Here is a 23,358-nt window from a genome sequence, read left to right as displayed (position 1 = left end):
TGGGGCTAGCAGAGGTGGTCGGCTGTGTTATCAGGAGCACACTCACATATTGAGTAGTGCTGTGTTATATGGTTACCATGGCTTGAAATACTGTTGTCTCTGCTGGTGTCCAGCCCAATTAATTATATGGTAAATCATGAGACTTTTGTCTTTGGACTAACGTCACACACAGTTTGTACTATATACAAATAGGTACAGAAGAGCAGCTTAAAAGTGTATTTATGCAGCACTTCTGTGTTAAAACTTCTAGCAGTTTCCAAAGAGATAAACTGCATCTATTCTGAGTGAACTAAGTCTATGGGTAATCACTACCGCATATGCAAGTTAGTATAGGTATGTTTATTTCTAGGTCAATACTTTTAAATTTGCTTCTCATTTCTGTGTGCTCAGGGAAAGCAAGGTCTGACATGAAGGAAGAGGCGAAGGGGCTACAGGGGAAAGAAGCTGGGGGGCAGAGGACAAGGGGGCTACCTGGCTCCCCAAAATAATTTTCCCTGCTGTAGTGTGACAGGGGGAAGATCACATGGGCAGTCACTGCTGTGACCCACCTCTCTGTCTAGGGCAGTCTGCTCTGTCTCACCTGCCATGACTCGTTTGGATATGCATGATGTAATAAACAGGAGACTGCCCATTTAATGCCCCGATTCCATGGGGTCTACACACGGCTCCAACCTCCCCTTACCATGTTTCATGTCTTGCAGATGGCATCCAAAATTATACTTGCTCCAGCTAGAAGCTGGGCCAAACTCTGCCCCTTGCTGGACCTCTCGCACTCAATTCATAGACTCTGCCCCCTTTCACAGGGCCTCAATCACTCTGACCCCTCTCACCAGACCTCTTTCAATGCCACCCTTCACTGGGCCTCTCCCAACCCACCCTGTTCCACTGAGTGGCCTCCTTGGAGCATCAGGCTTGCCTACATACACTCTGGGCAATCTCCCCACAACCCTTTGGGTGCTTCATGCAGCCTACTCTATGAGTGATGGTCCTTTTGCCTAACACTAGGCTGACTCTGGCCCCTAGCCCCTCTCTGAGCACTTAGCTGTTCCTAATGCTCTCATCCCCTCAATGGGCCACTCTCTGCCCCCTCTCTGGGGCTTCCGGGATCCTACATTCCCCCTCAGAGGGCTCAGGTGCCTCTGTAGGCGTGCCTGACCCCGCACTGCCTGTTCTCACTCTTATTTACCCACTGAGGAGTGGGGGCTGGGGTTATAAGGAGCCCCTACCCATCTTTCACTGGGGAAGCAACTGGCCTAGCATTTCTGGGCAGCTACCCCACCACGGGTAGCCCCACCAGGCCATCCTTCCCCAGCAGGGTGCAATTTCAAGTTATACCCAGTGTGGCAGGCCAATAGGGGGTGCTTCTGCACTGAACCACCCACCTGACTGCACCTGACTACCTTCCAGGCTCCGAGTGCCTCCCTGGGGGTGCCTCATGTCCAGCTGACCTCCTTTCTGGAGCACACCCACAAAACTGGGGGTAACACCACCACCACCCAGGGTCCGGACAGATTTTTGCCTTTTTATGCCCCCTGGAAAACAGAGGCCTAGTACTTCTTGAGATTACTCAGCCTACTGCAAGAACTTGGGGTGCTTCCCTTAGTCTGAAGCACAAATGGTGGTCTCCCTTGGTCAGCCAGACCCAGGGGACCCCAAGACAATCTAGACCCTCTCCCAATAAGTCTCCCATGCTAGGTACAGAGGAGAACTTTATTGATTACAAGGAGTAGGTTTAGAGTAGGGTACAAGATAAAGCAATATCAGAGAACTACCTTAGAGCAAACAGTGGCATGGTAGCCTTTGATCACACACCTGAGTTACTACAAACTATATATCTAGTTAGATTTCAAGTAGCTTACTCACAAGTATCATCCAGAGGCAGCTGGAGATCCCCTCTGGAGGCAGGCAATTCATTGACCATGAGTTTCAAAAGAGAAAGCAAGTTTCAGATGGTCCAGCTTTTTTGAGAGTCCTCATCATGGCTGCTGACCCTCCTCCTGGGCAGTCTAACTTATATAGACCTTATGACCTCATTTATCTGATCCAATAAAGGCCAGCAGGTGTTGGCTGCCAGCCAACCAATTTGAAATGCATTACTGGGTAGACTGGTAGGGTATCTAGCCCCCTCCCAGTCATGATGACTGTGGCAGTGCACTGTGTGTGCCTGCCACTTTAAGGGCCTGGAGCTGGCAGCCTCCAGGTGCCTGATTAGGGCAGCCATTTTGGAGACAGCGGCTGCCTTTATAAGCAGGGCAGTTTGGCTGCTGGAGGCCAGGCAGCAACATCGCCTGGCCGAAGGGCTGCTGAGAATGACCCCAAGGTAAGGGGGAGCTGCAAGAGGTTGGCAAGGAGGCTCCTGGTCCTGGGCATGACCTGAAACTGCACCCTGCTGGGAGTGGGTGGTCTGGTGGGGCTCTCAGTGGCGCGGGAGCCCCCAGGAAATGCCAGGCCAGTGATCACCCCGGTGAAAGGCGGGTCGGGGCGCCTTAACCCCTAGCTCCCACCACCGGGTGGGTAACCCCATGTGTTGGTTGAGGGGCCCAGGGGGCCAATGTTGTGAGAGGCCCAGAGGGTGGACCCTGAGAGAGAGTGAGGGGCTAGAGACCTGGCCCGAAGGAGATAGTACCCTCGACTGGCCCATGCTGGGGCCAGGACCAGAGAGGGTCAAAAGGGCCAGGGGCCCACCGTGAGAGACGCCCAAGAGCCAGGGGTCCCGACTGGACTGGAGGTGAGCCAGGGCCAGTTAGCCGAAGGTCCCGGGGGGGACCACACCCGAGAGGGGAAAATGGCTTTGGGGGGGCTAGTAGCCCGGATGAAGGCGGAGAGGCCACCTGATCAGGAGGGATCATAGAGGGGTCCTGTTTGGACGATTCTGGGGCCCAGCGTGGGGGCCGGAGGAGATGAACATCAAGATGCCATCTGCGAGGCTTGGGCTGCGGTATTAGGGGAGGTCGGAGCCGCAGAGAGCGCCCCTGGTATCAGGGCACTAGATGGGCAGCCTCTCGCTTAACTGACATCTTAATTAAACCAATTATCATCAAAGGCATGGTGGGCGAGACAAGTGGGCGGTTGCCCACCAGACAGAGGGCGGGCCATGGAGATCGGCCCCGGGAGGCCCCCTGTCACAATGACATTGCTTAGATATCACAATGACAATAGGCAGTTTAAGCCCCACCCTGCTATGTGAGGCCAGTCACATAGGCAGAAGGAGCAGGTTTCCCCCTCCCTCAGGAATGTATCCAGCTCAGGTTACAACTCAGGGTTACCTGAAGCAGATGGGGCCAGGGGTATCTGTCCTCTGCAGTGAACATTGTACCTAAATTTTTAGATGGGTAATAAGACTGATAGCAGAGTTTTGGGAGAGACAGAGAAGACATTCTGCCACGACCAGGACCAGGACCAGGACCAGGACCAGGACCAGGACCAGGAGCCTCCTACCATCCCCACAGCCCCTGCCCTTACCTCCAAGGTGTTCCTGAGCAGCCGCTCAGCCAGACCTTGTTCTGTCGGCTGCCAGCAGCAGACTGTTGGCTCAACCCTGAGAGCCTGAGCTAAAATGGAATCTGCTCAGCCCTCCCCTCCAGTCACATGGCTCTTAATGGGTCATGTGACCACCTCATCAGGGCTGGCCTGCACCTGCTGGTTGTCCTGCTGTCACTCAAAGCCCTTAAAGTGACAGGCACCAAAGGTGCTCTGTCACATGTAGCAGTGGGAGGAGAACAAATTCAAGGCAACCTCCATTAATTAGATTCTATACCTGGAAAATTATAGCGAATTTATAAGTTTTCCATATATAGAATCTAATTATTGGGGGTTGTCTTAGAATCAGGGTCTTCTTATATGTGAGTAAATATGGTATATAGGAAATATTCCTGATCAAATTACAATTTTAAGGTAAATCAAATTCTGGTTCTGATAGAGTATTTTGAGAAAGTAGTGTATTAGAGCTAATACTAACATATTACATTTAATACAGCTCTCAGGCTGGGGAAAAAAAACAGCCTGGCAAGTTTAACCATAGAGACTGGAAGCTAACCCCCAGAAGAAGGGGAAATTGCTAGCCAGGCTCTGCTATTCCTATATCCTCTCTCTAACACTTTCCTTTAATCTTCCTGTAGGCATACAAGGAGCATTCCCACATAGATAAAACATAAAGAAAAATATTCTGACCCATTCACTTTGTTGAACAGACACTGAAACCTTAATGCCACGCTTTTCATTCCAACTACTTTATCTAGAGTTGATCACCATTTGCCCTGCATTATTATTTCCATAACCTGTGCTCCATCCTGAGCTTGCTTGAACTTATTATACAGAATGATATGCCTTAGAAGCAGTACCAAGCAACCCAACTAGAACTAGACTAATCAAATACTACAAGCCAAAAAAGTTCCTCATTGCTAAACCTTCAATATAGGAATTCAGACCATCTCAGCTGTATGTCAGATAGAAAAAATGATACTTGAGCAACTGTAGTTGTTAACAAATCATAATCCTCTAGAAAATGAGGAAAACAGTAGAGATTAAGTTCCTCATTATTCTAGAATGAAGTGTTACAAATGGAAGGTTGAGATATAGCACTCCCAAGGCCTACCAAATATTTTCAGAAGAATATTTTTAAAAAAAAAAGGAAATGTAAAAGCTTTGGTTGAATTATAGTATATTCTGTTTGTAAGGTCAAAACAATTGATGTTAGTGTGCGTGTGTGCATGTGCACACATGCACACGTGCAAGTGCACACCGATTCATTCAGACACATATTGCAATTTGCACACACATGCTTAAACATACACACAATTTAAGCAGACCTCTAGTCTCCTTGTAGGACTGCTTCTGTTTTCTGCAGAACAGCTCTTACTACATATACTGTACTAGCAAAGAAGCTCATTTCTACCAGTGATCCAGGAATGGGATTCTAATATTTATTACTGCTAATCTTTTTGGAAAAAAGATCTAAATGCTGAGATAATAACTATGTAACTCCAGATGAAGTAGGTAGACTGATTATATTTTCTTAATTTATTATGTTGAAATAGTCTACATTGTCTTGGCTCAAAAAATGCCCTGAAATGTTTGTACCTTTGCTACTAAAATATAACAACATAGACTCAACTAGGACACTTCAAGGCTGCCTTCTAAGGAAACCATTAGTATGAGTGAAGATCTTCCAGTCCCTAAAAACAAACACATTTGATAAACCATTCAGACTGAAAATAGAATGTATCCAAGTAACAGCTGTAATATTTAGTTAATAATCCTTATTGCCAAAGTAACATTCCATATAAAAGTGCTTCTCTTTTAAGACTATTTGTTGAAATAATATGATTAGTTATTTCACACGCGCACCTTTCTGCAAAATCTTGTACACAATTTTATATGGCAGTTATGAGATTATATAACCTATATTTACACTGCTGACCAAGTGCATAAAACTGTACAGAATCATTCAGTTCCTTTCTACATGCAACAAAATTGGCAGCGTGTGGAAAGTTTTTATCTTTATACATTTGTAAATAACTATATCACACCCAAAAGGAAAATGTAAATTACATTCATTTACAAAAATATTAATAACATTTTCAGTAACTAACCTGAAGCTGCTGTTCCTTGAACATATCTGGATGTGGGGAATTGAGAATATCATCTGCCAATTGTGCTTGGCTATCAATATTAACTGGAGTTGTAGCTTTGCTGCACAAAAATTTATTGAAGATCTCTCGAGCTCTGTAAGAAAGCTACAAAACACGCATGTGGTATAAGCATCATTTATTTGCAAATATGTTAAATGTAGAATATTTTTTATGCTTCGGCCCACAAAAGAAAAATATAACCCAATATGTGTTTTCTTAATAAAACAGGAAAATGTAATTTGGTCTCTCGAGATAAAAAAAAAAGGAACTTTATTTTTATACTTTAAGTATGTATTATTTTTCCCCCTAATTCTGTTGCTCTGGATTTTTCCTTGTTGTTGTTTATTGAGATTTACAACTCTAGAAGCTACCGTTAATTGCAATTTTGATAAACATAACTTTTTGTTAATATTTCTGTGGTCAACATTTTTATTTTGTTTAACATTACAAATATGTGTCATAACTGTTCCTAAGCTATGAGATGTTCCCATCATGAGAGTGTAAAGATATTCAAGCTGCAAAGATAATAAATGTCAAGCCTGTCAAATGCTGCTTCACAAAGAACAGAAGCCTGTGGTTTGAGGTGTTTTTAAAAAAAACAAAAAAACAAACAAAAAAAAAACAACACACTACTGAAATAAGTTCTTAGCAGTTTAAAATTCAAGAAGGCAACAAACTTAAAACATATACTTGAATATTTGTAGCTAAAAACATTCTTATGCTTTTTCTTTTTTAATTTATTTAGTTTCCAGACACAAAAGTTGTGGATGTAATGACACAAATTGAAACAAGCTAGATTTATTGTAATGAAAGTGTGTCAGAATATACATAAACTGAAGACACAGGGAGAAAAAAGAAAGAACAAATAAAAAGCTGAGTAACCTGAGAAATGGTAAAACATGGACTAGGCTGAAGAAAAAGCCTGACCCTCAAAGGTGTCAAAGAATATAGCCCCAAGATTAGGGGTTAATGATATTAATTTTCACTACTCGTTCTGCTGCCAAATTTCTGGCCCTGTGGGAAGCATTGCGGCTGGATCTGGAGCACAGAGCCATGTCATCTGGCTTGCTGAGCTGCCTTTTGGCAGTGGAAAGACTGATAGCTGCAGCGGCTCCCAAAGCTCCAGTAATCAATGCTGCCACTACCAAACTTCCAGCCCCACAGACCAGATAACATAATCCCATGCTTCAGATCAAGTCTATGGACCAACCACACTCCCCAGCCCGGCCTGCAAGGATAGATGAGTTGTACATCACACCATATACTGAGGCTATGTATACCCTGCAGAATGACTTGAACATCAAACTTGCCTTGAGCCCTGGAAGCTAATTTGCCCCCTGCTCAGCAGCATGAATTAACCTGCAGAGAACTCCATGCTGCCATGGCCAGTCTTCCTCCAGCAACAGCCAGCTTATCTTATACTTCTACATTGCACTGCAGTCTTCAGCAGAAATATATGCTAAACCTTATGATAATGGTTAAACGCAGGTGTTGAGGTAGATCTCATCTACCTAGACTTTAAGAAGGCCTTTGATACGGTACCACATTCTGTTCTCATAAATAAACTGGCAGGCTGCGATGTAAATGATTACATAGTCAGGTGGTGGCAAAGTGGCTAAGGGGTCTCACCCAGAGAGTGGTGCTGGATAGGTCGATATCGACCTGGAAAGATGTGGGCAGTGGAGTCCCACAAGGCTCGGTTCTTTTACCGGTGCTATTCAATGTCTTCATCGGTGATTTGGACAAGGGCGTAGAGAGCACCCTGTCCAAGTTTGCAGGTGATACCAAATTATGGGGCAAAGTGAACACACCAGAGGTTAGGGAAAGGATCCAGGCAGATCTGGACAGGTTGGAAAAATGGGCAGAATGAAATTGCATTTGTCTTTGTTGAACTGCATCCTAAGTGCTGCACCTGGGCAAAAAGAACCACCAACACACTTACAGGCTGGGGGATGACCTTCTCAGCAGCACAGCAGTGGAAAGGGATCTTGGAGTCATAGCTGACTCCAAGATGAATGCAAGTCGTCAATGTGACAAAGTGATCAACAAGGCTAACCGCACTTCATCATGCATTAGCAGATGCATGACAAACAGGTCCAGGGAGGTGATGCTTCCACTCTATGTGGCACTGGTCAGGCCACAGTTGGAGCATTGCGTCCAGTTTTTTAGCAGAACAAATTCTAGGGGAAATAGAATGCAATGTACTTAGAGACCTGGGAGGATAATTGTGTGTATTTGTTTTTAACCGTAAGTAATCAGGAAGAAATGTCCTGGGAATGAAGGAAAGAAGATTACAAGGAAATAAAAGGATTATTCATCAGGGAAAAGACTGCAGTACAGTTACAGACCAGCTCCACAATTAGATGAGGAATGTGAACCACTACTTTTTAAAACCTGTCTGGACACAAGATAATAAGCTGGACAAATCAAATGATTAATGTTAGTATGCATTGGCCTCTATTTTTAAGAATACAAAAGAAAAAAAAGAAGTAATTTTTGGGGGCCTTCAAGAGGAGGCTGGAAAAGCAACTAGCTGGGGTAATCTGACCCCAGCGGTCTTTCCTGCCCGGGGCAGGAGGTCAGACTCAATGACCTACTGGGGTCCCTTCTGACCCTAACATCTATGAATTTATCTATGAATGGGATTTAGAGAGAGATTCTCAAAGGACTGAGATCCTAAGAGAGACCCCCTAAACCAAAATGACAGTACCAACGTAATTCTGATGGAACCACAGTGCAAGGACTAAGTGACCTCAGCTGACTTATAGGAGTATAAGCTTTCAGCAAGCAAACTTAATATGTGAAAATATAAAATTCTTTTACCTCTTTTTTGTCATGTGCAGGAACATGGTTAAAATATTCACAGGCCTGCCAGAATAAAATGTTTTCTTCACTAAACTCCTTCCGTAAAAATTCCTATGGGGAAAAATAAACAAACAAGAAATAAACCATAAAGAAAAAAACAATTTGTTTAAAAATTTTAAATGCTTATAATTAGATGAAAAGGAAAAAAGTTTGAAGTGTATGTAATGTTCTAATCCAGTGAACTATTTCTGTTAGTTTCAGTCAGGTTTAATTTTAAGCAAAACCAAACTTATGATAAATTTTCCCCTTTTTTTCAAAATACATTCAATTTGGAAAAATGAATCAAGTTACAAGCAATATATTTCAAAGAACAAAGAATATATTTAAAGCTCTGCATGCATTTAGACTGGTTCACATATTAATTAACACATTTTAGATAAGGATGCAAGTAATTTATAATTATACCAAACTTGTTCCACTGTAGGAAAGTTGCTTATTTTTAACTGCAGTTCTATTAGAATACATTGCAAAACGCTAACCATTAGCCCCTAGAGTGCAATTCTGTGCTTAAATAATTGGTCCTCGCTTCTATGATTATTCACCTGAGTGGCTGTTTACAGAATAGTGCCCCAAATCAATTCTCTAGTTATTAAGTCTTTCTGCATCACAGAAATTATTAAATAACCTTCAATTTTGATCACTTATCTGGTCACACTTGCTCTCTTGAGAAGATGCTTCTTTTAGCAAAAAGGTAAATCTGTCAGTATTATTTATAATTAATATATTCTTATTACTTTATTTTCACTAGGACACCCAAAGGTCCTAGTAAAAACTGGGACTCCACTGTGCTGGACAATGTACAAACAAAAACTTGTTCCTGCTCCAGAGAGCAGTGCAATTGGATTTTCTCTCTGCACATCCTTCTCGCAAACACTTAATCCATTAAAAGAGACAAAGGAATCCAACTGGAAATATGTATTTTTTTTAATTGGGCAAGCAAGCAACACCCACAATTTTCAACAATATCTATTCAGGCTTTATTCTCTGAAACTTCATACAATTAAAAATTTGGTTCCAAAATATTGATTCTTCTTTCATGTACATTTTACACTGTATTCACTGGAATTATCCTGATTTACACCTGTTTTGAGAGGAATCTTTACAAAAGCATGTTGGACCAAACTGTAACAATGCAGCAGCAGAAAGATGGGTGGGAGAACAGGACATGAGTCCCACGTCCTGCCAAGGCAGGGGATGAGTACCAGCATATATACTCAAGCAAGTGAGACATTAGTGAAGGGCATCCTGGGAAATACAGTTCTAAAATGAGGTTTTCTGCGGCTGGGGGTATGTCACCTACTTATTTTGCTGCCAAAAACTAATGCTGTTTGGTCATTTGACACACACATCGGCAGAAAAAAAAGAGGTGACATTTCTCCAAGAAGACAGACAAATTGTAATTAGATTTGAAGAAAAGTCTCACTCTTAATTCACAAATTATGAGCCTATTTAGGCTGCTAGGGTGAGCAAAATACAAGTAATGGCAAGAACCAAATATTCAACCTCTTCCTCCTTTAATGAATTCCTTATACCATCATACTTCTTATGATGAAGGAAGTCCTAGTTTTCCCCCTGGGTTCTTACAAAATTCTCATAATTCATTCTGCTTTTTAAAATAGTTTTGACCACATTAACCAACTGTGTTGATTTGGGTATGTGTACTGTAGCAGACTCTTTGACTGAGAACTAGTCAGTTAACATCTACAGGTGCCTATACACAAGCCGGGAGGCTACTGCAACGTGTGGCAATTACCATGCTCCAGCCAGCCTCCGTGTCTCATGTACCAGTGTCCCCGTGCTTCAAAATGGTGGCAGGGGCACTTTAAAGCTTGTTAAATGAGCTTTACATAAAGCGTCCCCACTGCCATTTTGAAGTGTGAGGCCACTGATACATGAGACGCTCCAGGTGCTTTAATTAGACCAGCTCTTGGGGCCCCTCTAATTAAAGCACCCTTCCCTCCCTGCTCCCAGAGCACATGTAAAAATGCCCCTCAAGCCTCAATCTCTCTTCTGCAAAATAGGAATATTACTTATTCATAGGTGTCTTGTGAGGTTTAATTCATAGTTTGCAAATATTTAGCATTACTACTGTGACATTCAATTCTAACCAAGGCCAGTTACTACTTCATTCTCTAATGGATTAGAAGTATCAAACTAACATACTTCTTCAATATAGCTAAATATACATTGTCAGATCATTTGAAAGAAGCTTCCACAAGTTGCTTAAAAGTTTTGAGTAGTCAAATTATTAAATGTTCAACAAATTCCTTAGAAATTATTTAGAACAATATTTACTCCGTAAAAATGTTACGTTGCATGCCACTGTCCACTGCCATAAGAAATACAGAAACTTTACTAAAAATACACAGAGAAAGAACAGTAAAAGCTTAATTGCTACACACTGATATAAGTATCACTGGGTTACTATGGAAGCAGGTTCAGCTATAAGGTCAGTTTACTTTCAGCTAAAATACATATTTAAACGCTAATTTTTCATTACAACGATCTTATTCCAAAATATCAGGATGTGCTGAGAGCAGTGCAAAAACCCTTTGAAAAGATGCCATATATTTTGGAAATCATCTCCCTGTCCCTCCCTACTTACAGAAAAATATTTAATGCCAAGTGGATCTTGAAGAAGACGTTCAAATGAAACAGCCCAGCTTGCAACTCTTCTTTCACGAAGTCGCCGACAGCTCTGCACACTAGGAAGACTAGCATTGCTACTGAGGCTATTCTCACTGATGCAGTCCTTTAAATCAGTACTGTTCAGCTCTGTTGGAATAAAAAGCAACACACAGGCTTATCAACAACACTTTCTTGCTCATCTCCCCCCTCTCCTTAGTAATATATTTTTTACTAGGCTTTACATGACACCCACATATGGTCACAATAGTGTAAATTTCATAAAGATGCCCTTCCCCCTTCTTTGAAATCAGTGAAAAAAATAACTCCCCCAAACTCTCTTCCTTCCCACTGCCAAGAGAACTGCACTACTATTGTAACTGCAAAAGGAAGTATTCTGGCAGCAACCACTACCAGGACTGCAAAGGAGCAAGGAGAAGGGGAAGTGTCCCCATTATTTGCCCCCAAAAAACAGCAATTTGGGCGCACATGCACCACAAACCCCTCTATCCTTTCAAAATCATCATGTGGCTAGCTTCCCTCCACAGAATTTCACAGGGAGAATGGACTTTTAACACAGATCCAGAATTCCCACGAAAGAACAGAAGCAGCAGAACCCACAGTCATCAGAGGCCTCATAGTATAAGTTCCAAAATGGATGGGGAACCCTCACAACAGCAGACACTAGAGGTGCACTGATACACTGGTCCATATCATATCAGCACCAATAAAAGGAAAATTGACACGATCAGCAATCGGCTTTTTTGGTTAATATGGCCAATAATGTTGCCGATAAATGCCACGTGCACGCGCGCAGGCGCAGCGCACATGCAGCTAGGAGTGCAGCGTTCAGCTGGTAAGTCTGTGGGGGGGGTACGGGGGGCAGATCGAGGCCTCTCCAATGAGGGAGGGAGGGAGGAGGGCAGGGGCTGAGGCACAGGCTGCCCAGCCAGGGCTGTGGGGGGAGCAGGGCACAGGATGAAGCCACAAGTGGCTCATGTGGGGGACATGCAGCACCAGGGGACGCATGGGGGGGCACGTGCCTCCCCAATCTATGTGCGGGGCAAGGGTGGGCTGCTGCTGAGTGCAGGGCCGGTGCTGGGCTCTTCCCAGTGCAGGGGTTGGCCTGGGGCTACACTTGGACAGATGGTGGCGGTGCTGGGAGGGGGGGCTATGGTGAAGTTTGGTGTGGCTGGAGCCCCGCCCATATCCCCTCTCCCAGCACCGCCACCACCATCTGCCCCAAGTGCAGCCCCAGACCATCCCCCCGCCAGGAAGAGTCCAGCACTGCCCCTGGCCCCAGAGTTCAGCATCAGCCCACCTTCACCCTGCACAGATCCGGGGGTGGGGGGGAGCACATACCCCCCATCCCTCCCCTAGGGGTGCACACAGTGATGGGAGCCACCACCACCCCACTCTTCGTATCCCCCCAGGATGAACCGCTTGTGGCTCCATCCCGCATCCTGCCCTGGCTGGACAGCGCATGCCCCTGCCCCAGTCCCACTCCCTCCCTCACCATGGGGACCTTGATCTGGCTCCCCCACACTCCTTCCCTCCTAACAGATTTACCAGCCAGATGCTGCTCTGCAAGCTGCTGGGCTTGCATATTCGCAATCGGATCAGTATTGGCCGATAAGGCTCATTAATAATCTGCCATTGGTTTCGGCCCAAAAAAATCTTCATCGGTGAACCCCTAGCAGACACCTAACCCCGTTTCCTGGAGAACAGCAAATAGGCTACAAGTACTCTTGGGTCTCCAGCGGCCTCCCTATCACATGCAACTAACAAGCCAGGGTAGGTACTTCTCAGGCTGTTACTGTTCAATCTTTCCTTTTTAGAGGATTTTGAAGCTTTCTTAACAGGATACAGCAACAGAAAAAAATCTATAGAAGTAATAGCTTGATTTCATCATATAATTGTTTCTAAAGAAAATAGCTTACTTTTTTGGAAAAATAGCTATGGCTACCAGCATTTTCCATGTGAATAAACAAAAACTAAAGCATTTAAAATAAGAAAATACATACCGCAAAAATAAACCCAGTCACAAAGTATTCACATAGCAGAAAACTGAATCCAGTAACTCTCAATACCAGGCTGATGCACTTGATGCACCTGATGCACTTTTCTAAGTCACAATTTGGCAGATATTTTTGGCATTGTAAACAACTGAGAAGTATTTCAGAGATGAAAAGAAAGATTAACAGATATGCAGAATAACAGGAGTGAAAGGGATATCAAGAGGTCACATAGGTTAACCCCCAGCTCAAGGCAGAATCATTTCTGTCCAAAAAAACCAGAACAAGATTCCAAAGAGAATTCAGTGTAGAGTGGCAGGATTGGAGTAATTTCAAAATATTCATCATTAATCTGAGGTAACCTAAGCTATGTAACAGTAAAGATAGCATGTGCAATAGTTACGGTAAAAATAACCACACAACTGACAGAGTTAGGAAGACTAAGGACATTTCATTGGTCAAACAGGACAACACAGCACTCTGTGTTGAAACTCCTGGACTGCAATCTCAGTTCTAATATGTATTTGCTGTATGAACTATTTTCGTCATGTCTCCGTTTTACCCATATATACAATTACTGTAATAATACTTACAGTTACCTACCTCACAGGGGGTGATCTGAGGCTTACTTAATTGTAAAAGTTCTTTGAGATCCTCAAATGGAAGGTGCTATGGTAAATGCAAATTATTTTTACTGGGCCAGTTGGCTTTTTCCTGTTCCTAAAATGTCTTATGTTCTTATGAGGTAAAAAAAGAAAACTATGAGTTCTGTTTGGGGAGAGTGGTATGAAAAAAAAGAGACAAAAGAAAAAGGTTATCATTGGACTCTGTAAAAAGGGTGCAGGAGTAGAGGATGAAAGAAGACATCTTCAAAGAAAACATCACTAATAATGCTACATACAGATGGACTCTTACCCAAAAGTAAGTATGCAGCTTACAGTAAACACAACTTAATTGTGAAAACTGCACTCACAGTCTGTAAGAAATGGCCTGGTCTACAGACAGGGGTCAAATCAAAATGGGGTACAACTAACCATAAACAGGGAGCACATTCACTAAAAATGATTACTTTATGGAAACTCTGAAAGTCTCCCATTCTGTTATATATTTAAAATGGATTTGCATTTCCATGGTCTAACACAAAATACTGCTGCATCTCCTACAAAGCATTCATGTCAGAGAGACCTTTAATAGGTAGTCATGACAGTGAAACACCTGCAAGATTTCTTTACAAAAAAAGAATGCTGTTCTTAAGATTTGTTATGAAAAATTATATATATTCTAATTTAGCAAATATACAATTAAGACATAATAATTAACCACTGAAATTTTCATGTTAGCAAAATGAGAATTTATTAAAGCAAATCAAAGTAAGGACAGAGATCTGCCTTGGAAGGAAATGAAACTAGACTATTTATTGCATAACTTTCAAGAAGATATTTAAGGCTCCACAAAAAAACACATACATAAATAGTTCAGTTTTTCTGTCTCTATTACAGTAAAAAAAAAGATACATCAGTTAATGTCGGGTTAACTTCCTTATCCCAAAAATCTATTCATATTTTCCTTCAAGGAGATGCACCAGGAAAGACAGGACAGAACTAAGTTAGGTGTTAAACCTGCCATTGGGCAAGGGAACAAGGAGAATTGTAAGACTTCTCCCCATAGAATAGCTATTGAGAAGTAAGTCAGAATGTGAACTTAAAACTAGAACTGTTCTGTGCCAGCACTTCGTGGAAACACTCTCATTACACACTGTGTGAGACCTTTTATTTCTGTTTTACACCTCATGAAACAACTATTCTGCACACACATATTCTAGGCTATCTACTCATGTAATCAAGCTTTAAGAAAATTAGTTTTCTGCAGAGCATAAAGAGTAGCAAAAAATCATCCAAAAAAGTTGCTTGTGGTGCAAGAACCATCTTAAATAGTCCCCAAAGTTTAACAGTTTACAGAACTCGAAATTGTCTTCCTTGGTACTGAACATTTTTAACACATGCAGATGGTTTCAGAAATAGAAAGCCATCATTTTTATTACTAATAAATCAATTAACCCGCAAGCTCCCTTGTTCTTCCCAAATAAACTTAATCAGTGTTTTGCCAAATCTGCCCAGATTTCTAGCTGGGTTTATGTTAAAATCAATATCTAAATAGAAACATTTCCAGAAATCTTTGTACGTGTAGCAAGCTATTTCAGTGACTGGGATGAAAGACATCTCGAAGTATAGGTAATGTGTTTAATTTATGCTTGTTCTGCACAGACCCCTGATGGAATTGGGTCAAATAGCAAATGAAGGTCATCAGAAGAGGAAAGTCTTAAATTTGCCTGCCTGGTGTATGACCCAAGTCTAGTTCATAAAGTCTGTGAGTTCCCTCCTACTTCTCCCATGCATGTCAGAACTACTTTTTGTCATGCCTAGCTTCTGCCCCTGAGAACTTTGCACTCATTCGCATATTCTCTTGGCTAGTCACATCTGACTAAACACCCGAATAGCGAGTCAGATGAATCCTTGGAATTCCTTACCCAAATACCCAACACCACGCAGGTTTCTCAATCGTGTAATTAGAGTCTGGTTCACTTTAGGCCCTTCCAGATGAAATACAAAGTTAAGAGTTGGTTAAGAGGAATCCTTTGGAACATTTTCTGGAAATACTGAAGGGGGAACTTCTGACTTTGAAACCTCTCTCCCCCACCCCATAGCATTCTACTCTATGAAACAAATCCCTACATGCCTGTTTCCAGTTCCTCTTTGCACTTACAGAACCTTCCTACTTTCTTCACATACTCCCCAACTACCTTCTCTGCTACATTTCTTTGCACATTAGTTAACACTCTCCTGCTGCACTTCATCGCTACACTTTAGGTCATTTTATTCCAGGAACGTCACTACCATCTCTTCAAGGCATAACAGCAGTTTTGTTCTTTTGTTTCTTCTACCAGGCAGAGTAATTTTTTCCTCTTATTCTGTAATTCCAATCCAGAGATATAACAATATTTTCCCCAATATACAAGACAAAAAATATTTTTTCAAGTCTTGTTCACAGTGCCACTTATTTTCTATATATAAATTCTGAATGTGACGGAAAACATTGAAGCTTAGATTAACCTTACTAACTACATACAATGTACCACAATACACAGGTGCTGGAGAAACTGGAGAAACAAAACTCTGTTTATAAAATATCCATTCTGTTTGGCTTATAAGCTATAGCACACATCATAACATGCCTGTAGAAAATCTGGGAAATGTTCAATAAAATTTTTTTTAAAGAAATCCAGTCACACTGTGCACAGGCAATATGGTTCATTTTATATCTTTGTGTGTAAAAATGGCACTGACAGACTTACAGAAATCTACACAAACCTAAAGCCCTCCAAAGAAACATATTACAATTTCGGTGGGTGTTTTATTTTCACTGTTCCCTAAGGAAATGCATTAGTCTAATCAATTAAAACCCTGAAAAGCATTCAAAATAACATGACTTGGAAAGTTTCAATTTAAAGTTTATAAAAGGATAAACTTGAACATGTTTAAAGTGATAAATGTTTTACTTCATCCTTTCATTACATTTCTATAAATATTTCAAGCAATAAACTTGTTTGTTAGTGAGCAGCTCAGCACAGTCATGGCAATTATTAGAATTCTTCATTCCCAGGATGAAGATATTCAAAAGGTATTATTAAAGACATTACCTGGATAAAGCTGATAAGAGCCACTGTGGTGCCATTTAATCAAATACTTTAAACCATTCACTGAAAACCATCCTTCTGAATCCATACCAAATTCAGCTGTAGTCTCCCAGAGCATATTGAGTAAAAATTATTTCCGCAGTCCGGAGCATTGTTCCTTTGTAATTTCTCCGGGTATAAGGAAAACTAATGTATTCTCCTCCAATAATTACCGTTAGCCTTTTAGACACTTTTGAGCAAAACAATTTTTTTCCCTCATGGCTTCAAGCAGAGGAAACCAATGGTATACTTAACACAAAGCATTATAAAATGCTACATAAATAATTTAAAGAAAAGACCTTTGCCACTGTTGCTAAAGGAGCTTGAATTATTTATGGTACAGTGGAATCCAGCTACAGTAAGTGTTCACTGTATAAGAACTAAAAATAAGTCATTTGACCATCAGAAGAAACTATTGATCACCTATTAGCAGATTAGTTCACAGCGTCTTTTTTTTTTTTTTTTTAAAGAACAGTCTGGTTGCATTTTTTTTAATCCAGTTCTACATTACCTAGCAGTTGGAAACATGCTAAGCTTTCCAAACAGATTCCTTATGAAAAGATAAACCAGGCCTGGTGATAAGAACGGAAAAAAAAAAAAAAAAAAAATCACATATCAACAAACAACAGCAACAACCACAAAGTACTTTAAAAGAAAAACTTCACAAAACACATTACTCCAGTTTCTGAAAGCAGAAAGTAAATACTGCCCTTCCTTTGTGAAACTAATTTCTGTGAGGGATGACAAACCAGAAATTCAAAATTCTGAACTGCCCAATTCCCTCATCAATGGTCCCATTATTCGCCCCATCTCTGAGAAAGAGGAGGCCTGCCAGTAGACACCCACTGAGCCTTTTAACGCTATACAACCCCTAAAAATGTCCCTGGCAAAATTTCCCTCTCCTGAAATGCCACTGGATTAGCACTGGTGAGATCAGAGTGAAAACAGGGTGGCATTTAACCATTATGTCTTTCATCTAGATCAGGACTGTCCAACTGGCAGCCGGCATGCAGCTCCCAAAGGGTTAATATGTGACCTACAGGCTCCCATTCAGCCATCGCTCTCCGCTCCTGCCACTGCTTCTGCGGCAGCTGTCAGGTTCGTCAGACTTCCCCGCCCTCTCCTGGCTTCCTGCTCCCACTCCTGGGGACACGGCAGCACAGCAGGAGCAGCCTGGGGTACCCAACCTGCATGCGTGAAGCAGGGGGCCAGGGTGCGCACGCTGCAGGAGCAGGAGGTGGCTGGGCTGCTTGCACAGAGCCATAAAAATAAAGAGCTGGGCTACCTGCACTGCATTTACTATATATAACCTTAGAAAACAAGAATTAAAGGTAAGTATGGAGAAAAACAGTTTCTGCAGAGTCCAGAGCAGAGAACTTGTACATATAGATTCATAACAACCTTGTGTGTTGCACTCTTATCTCCGGCATTGCAACTGGCTAACAGATATCAAGCAAATCAGATCATACTGTTATTTCTTACTTACTGCACAGTAAGGAAACCTCTACTCTTCTCTGGCAGAGCCATCAATCAAGCTGAAGGGAAAATATATCTATGTACAAATTATTCCTGAATAACAATATATTGTATATACATGGTATGTAAAAGTTCCTCTCTTCTGACTGCCCTCAATTTTGGCCCATAATATCCATTTAACAAAAAACTGAGAAAGAACTCTAAGGCTAAAAAAAACCTTTAAAAGGTAATACTATTTACTAGATTCAAAGCTGAATTTGAAAATTGTGTAGGGCTCCAAATTTAGCTTTTCTAGTTTCGATACGTTTAAAGAAGCCCTTGTAAGAAGGGTCGTTCATCAAAAATACAGAGAGAATAAATTAAAGCATTAAAAAAGACAGGCAAAAGTGGAATTAATTATAGCCTGCCTCTTCAATTACAACCTGTAAGGCTTATTTTCAAATATTAATAAAAATTAAGGAGAAAAGGTACTTAATGTCATTTCCCCATGTTGATGAAGTCCCTCAGGCATTAAAGAAAATATTAATTCAATAGAAGCAGTAGATGCTCAGTACCTCTGGAAAATCAGACCTCTATTATAGGTACCCAATCTGGCACGAGAACTGGAGAAAAACCATGCCTAAAAACTTTTTATGCTTTCTCTTGTAACTGGGAGAATGGATTTAAATACATCATCATTATATTTACAAATAGAAATATTGACAATTGCTGTCAATAAATCTCAAATTGCTTATCTAGATAAGGGAAATATTCATGGTATAATTATATTATTAATGTAGTTACACTAGAGCAAATTTCTGAAAAAGCTCAGAAAAACTTTATACAATTTATTTTGTAGGTTGAGTGATTAATTGCTGAAATTAAAGAGAACTGGAAAATTTTCAGTGTGGTAACATTGTCAATGAAAGTGAAAGCCTAAAATGTCATTTAGATATAAATCTGAAAATTCCTCTTTATACAGCTTTAAATGAAATGAGTGAAGAGTTTATTTCTGTTCATTTTTACCAGTTTTACTCTCTCTGCTTATCTTTCCAGTTTACTTTCTATGCATTTAAATATTACACCACATGCAGACTAATAATGAATAACTACTAGCGCTGCTTACAGAAATTAGGCCCCTTAAGTGGTGATTAACAATGGGGGGAAAAGTATATGATGTTAAAACTCCAGTGCTCGCTGAAAAGATTGATTAGACAGTAGAATACAGAACTCAGCAGAATACCTTATGCAAGTTACAAGCTGTTCCTTTACCTCTGCAACCTACACAGCCCTCAGACTTCACGACTCCACCGCACTCTACAGCATTAACTGTAAAAATTCAATTATACCTAGACTTAAAATTAACTTTAGTAACAATACTGGAAGCACTAAACAAGAGAAACCAGAGTCCCCTTACAAATGAAAGTTCAACAGGTGTGATGTTAGCATCAAAAGGCTGTTACCTTCATGCTTCCATCCCTTTGGACACTGGAAATGAAACGGGCCTCAAAATAAAAACATTCTTAATTGTTAACTAGATATAAAGTTCTAGTGGGGATAAGACCAAAGCAGTTTTTACCTCTAGCTACTTCAACCATACGCTTACCCATCTGCAATTTACCTCATCGAATTCAAGGAATCTATTCAAATATATAGACAAGGTTGTTTTCCCCATTTAGCATGGGGACGGGAGGTAGGAACCCTTGTCTTAAATTTTCATAGATTTCATAGATTTTAGGGCTGGAAGGGACCTCGGAAGATCATCGAGTCCAGCCCCCAGCCCCCTGCCCAAAGGGCAGGAAGTCAGCTGGGGTCATAGGATCCAGTTTGCTCTTGAAGGTGTTCAATGTAGGCGCTTGAACCACCTCCAGTGGCAAGCTGTTCCAGACCTTGGGGGTTCAGACAGTAAAGAATTTCTTCCTTATGTCCAGCCTGAAAAGGTCTTGTAGTAGTTTATGACCGTTCGACCTAGTCGTCATCCCTTGGGGCACTCTGGTGAACAAACGTTCCCCCAGATACTGGTGGTCACCTCTGATAAACTTGTAGGTGGCCATCAGATCACCCCTGAGCCTGCGCTTTTCCAGGCTAAAGAGCCCCAGGGCTCTCAGCCTGTCATCATAGGGTCTGCTTCCCTGACCTCTGATCATGCGCGTGGCTCTTCTCTGGACTCTCTCAAGCTTCTCCACATCCTTTTTGAATTGTGGAGCCCAAAACTGGACGCAGTACTCCAGCTGCGGCCTCACCAAGGCCGAGTACAAGGGGAGAATGACGTCCCGGGATTTGCTTGAGAAGCATCTATGGATGCAAGCCAGCGTTTTGGTCACTTTACTAGCCGCAGCATCGCACTGCAGGCTCATGTTCATCTTGTGGTCAATGATGACCCCCAAGTCTCTTTCTTCCATAGTGCTAGCCAACATAGCACTGCCGAGCCTATAAGGATGCTGCGGGTTTTTCTTCCCAAGGTGGAGAACCTTGCATTTATCGGCGTTGAACACCATCAGATTCTCGTCCGCCCACTTGCTGAGCCTGTCCAGGTCAGCCTGGATCACCCGTCTGTCTTCTGGTGTGGATGCTTTGCCCCAAAGTTTGGTGTCATCGGCGAACTTGGCCAGTCCGCTTCTGACTCCAGTGTCCACATCATTAATGAAGATGTTGAACAGTATGGGTCCAAGGACAGAGCCTTGGGGGACCCCACTGGTCACAGGACACCACGATGAGTGACTTCCATCAATTACTACCCTCTGGGTCCGACCCCGGAGCCAATTTTCCAGCCAGTGGATCGTGGAGGACCCAAGGCGACAATTGGCCAGTTTCTCCAAGGAGGTGATCATGGGAAACCAGATCGAAGGCTTTTTTGAAGTCAAGATATATGACATCAATCTCTTCTCTGGCAGGAGTGCACATCTTTCCCACGTGCCAAGTTTTGCTTGTGTAAGGGGTTCATGCATGGGTCAGTTTACTGGTCAGGCCTACTCTGGCCAATGCTTTAGCAAAGTCTTTGCATGAGCAGTATATTGTATTGATCAATGTTCCAGTGAGGCCTACATTCCCCTCCTTCTTTGTCTTCTTGTAGTGGAGGATATCTGCTCATCATCCTGGAAAAACATAATATGCAGACAGGAAGATATGAGAAGAAAATTTGAGTAAGGGCCAGGCAAGCAACTGCTGCAACTCCAGACAGGACCAGGATAGGTCATACAGCTGGGTTGGGGCACATGGCATGGGGGAGAGCACAGGGGATGAAGGCTTGCAGTATAGGGAAGAGCATGAGAAAAAGGATGTGTGATGCAGGGGCAGAGCATGGGGGGAGAAGGAAGAGGCTTATGGGGGAAGGAAATGCACAGAGCAGGGGAAGCAGAGAGGCAGAAAGAAGTATGGGGAAGGGATGCAAGGGAAGTGAATGCAAAAAATGGGTGTGCAGTGCAGGGGAAGAATGGGGAAATTGAGGCACAGAGTTGGGGGGAGCATGGAGCAGGAAAGAGCACAAGGAAGGGGCATGTGGCATCAGGGAAGAGCAGGGGAGGGGCACATGGAGTTGGGGGAGCATAGGGAGAAGCAGGTAGAGTGGCAGGGGAAGCTGCTTCAACTCTGGCTGGATAAAGGCTTGCAGAATGGTAAGGTTGAGAAAAAGGCCTTCATAAGAAATTAAAAAGGAAGGAATCAATCTTATTTTACTCCAGCTTGAGATTAACATTTTTTTTAAATCCACTTGGATTTCTAATCATTGTGCCTTTTTGCCCTATAAAACAGTGTTATAAAATTCCTGAAAATGCCAAAAAGGGCAAAATGCAAGCAAAAGATTTATTTTTCAGGACCAAGACAACTGTTGAAGCAAACCATCGCAAGTGTAAATTAAGCTAGGTAGGCCTCACTGGAACACTGATCAATACATATACTACTCTGGCCAATGCTTTAGCAAAGTTTTTGCATGAGCAGTATAGATAGATTGATGAATCAATAGATCGATCGATCAATGTTCCATGAATGTATAAATGGGTATACCAAGGTAACCTCCATACAGTGTCTGGCGCACTGAATTATCTCCTGTCTGCATATTATGCTTTTCCAGGATGATGAGCAGACATCCTCCACTACAAGACGACAAAAAGGGAGGGGAATGTAGGCCTCACTGGAACATTGATCAATACAATATACTGCTCATGCAAAGACTTTGCTAAAGCATTGGCCAGAGTAGGCCTGACCAGTAAACTGACCCATGCATGAACCCCTTACACAAGCAAAACTTGGCATGTGGGAAAGATGCGCACTCCTGCCAGAAGATGGCTTGGGGAGGTGGCTGTACAAGGTGTATAGGATAGTGCAGTACCAGAATGAGAAGGTTGGAATGGGAACACCCAAATCAGGATGCAAAACAAGCCCATGGTACAGGGCTGTTTAAAATAGTCAGGTGGAATGTAATACATAATTTGTTTTGACCATTGTAAGAGGAGAATTGAAAGTGATGAGAATTTTGTATTGGCCTAGGAGAGCCTGCATGGTGCTGTGCCAATACCTTGTCACAGGCATACATACATTAACATGCACACTGGTGTCCTGTCAGGCACATCCAGGTGGGCCACGGCATTTTGGGGTGGAGCCACGCCCCACACCTGCTGCTGTGGGCAGCCACACCGTGCCACCCACTTCCTGCTGCTCACTACCTCCCCCTCCTCAATCTGCAACACACTGCCGCTCACTACCTGCCCCCACCCCTCCCACCTGTCAGCAGCATTCAGCTGCTTGCCACCTGATTCCCCACCCTCCCCATCGTTCAGCTGCTCGCCACCCCTCCCTCCCTCCCCCTTGACCAGTGTGCCATGAGGTGCGGAGGCCATATAAGTGTGCCATGGGGTGAAAAAGGTTGGGAAACGCTGTGTCAGATCGCAAGTGTGTTAGAGCCCTGCCCTGTAGACTGTCACAACCCAAGGGTGTGATTTTTGTTTGTGTGCGCTTCGGCACTGCTAAATTATTTCCCGCCACTTGTAGCTTTCTTTGCAGGGTGCATTTCTAGGTTGCAAAAGAGAAATGCACAGTG

The 23,358-nt window shown here is 42.5% G+C and overlaps 1 protein-coding gene across 4 annotated transcripts in view; it reads right to left on the bottom strand.

Moving 5' to 3' along the window:
* RGS12 (regulator of G protein signaling 12) overlaps positions 1-23,358 on the bottom strand; it is a 159,250-nt gene that overhangs the window by 52,950 nt on the left and 82,942 nt on the right. For all 4 annotated transcript variants that reach the window (XM_025214059.1, XM_025214060.1, XM_025214061.1 and 1 more), the window contains 3 exons: positions 11,101-11,270; positions 8,454-8,546; positions 5,592-5,735 (listed from right to left, as the gene is read on the bottom strand). In XM_025214059.1, the coding sequence (XP_025069844.1) occupies positions 5,592-5,735; positions 8,454-8,546; positions 11,101-11,270 (407 nt within the window). The remainder of the gene's footprint in view (positions 1-5,591; positions 5,736-8,453; positions 8,547-11,100; positions 11,271-23,358) is intronic.

The sequence above is a fragment of the Alligator sinensis genome, unplaced genomic scaffold (assembly GCF_000455745.1).
Source record: "Alligator sinensis unplaced genomic scaffold, ASM45574v1 scaffold1094_1, whole genome shotgun sequence".
NCBI classification, from domain to species: Eukaryota; Metazoa; Chordata; order Crocodylia; family Alligatoridae; genus Alligator; species Alligator sinensis.
The sequence above is the reverse complement of the archived record's forward strand: the minus strand, read 5'-3'. Positions and strand labels throughout refer to the sequence as shown.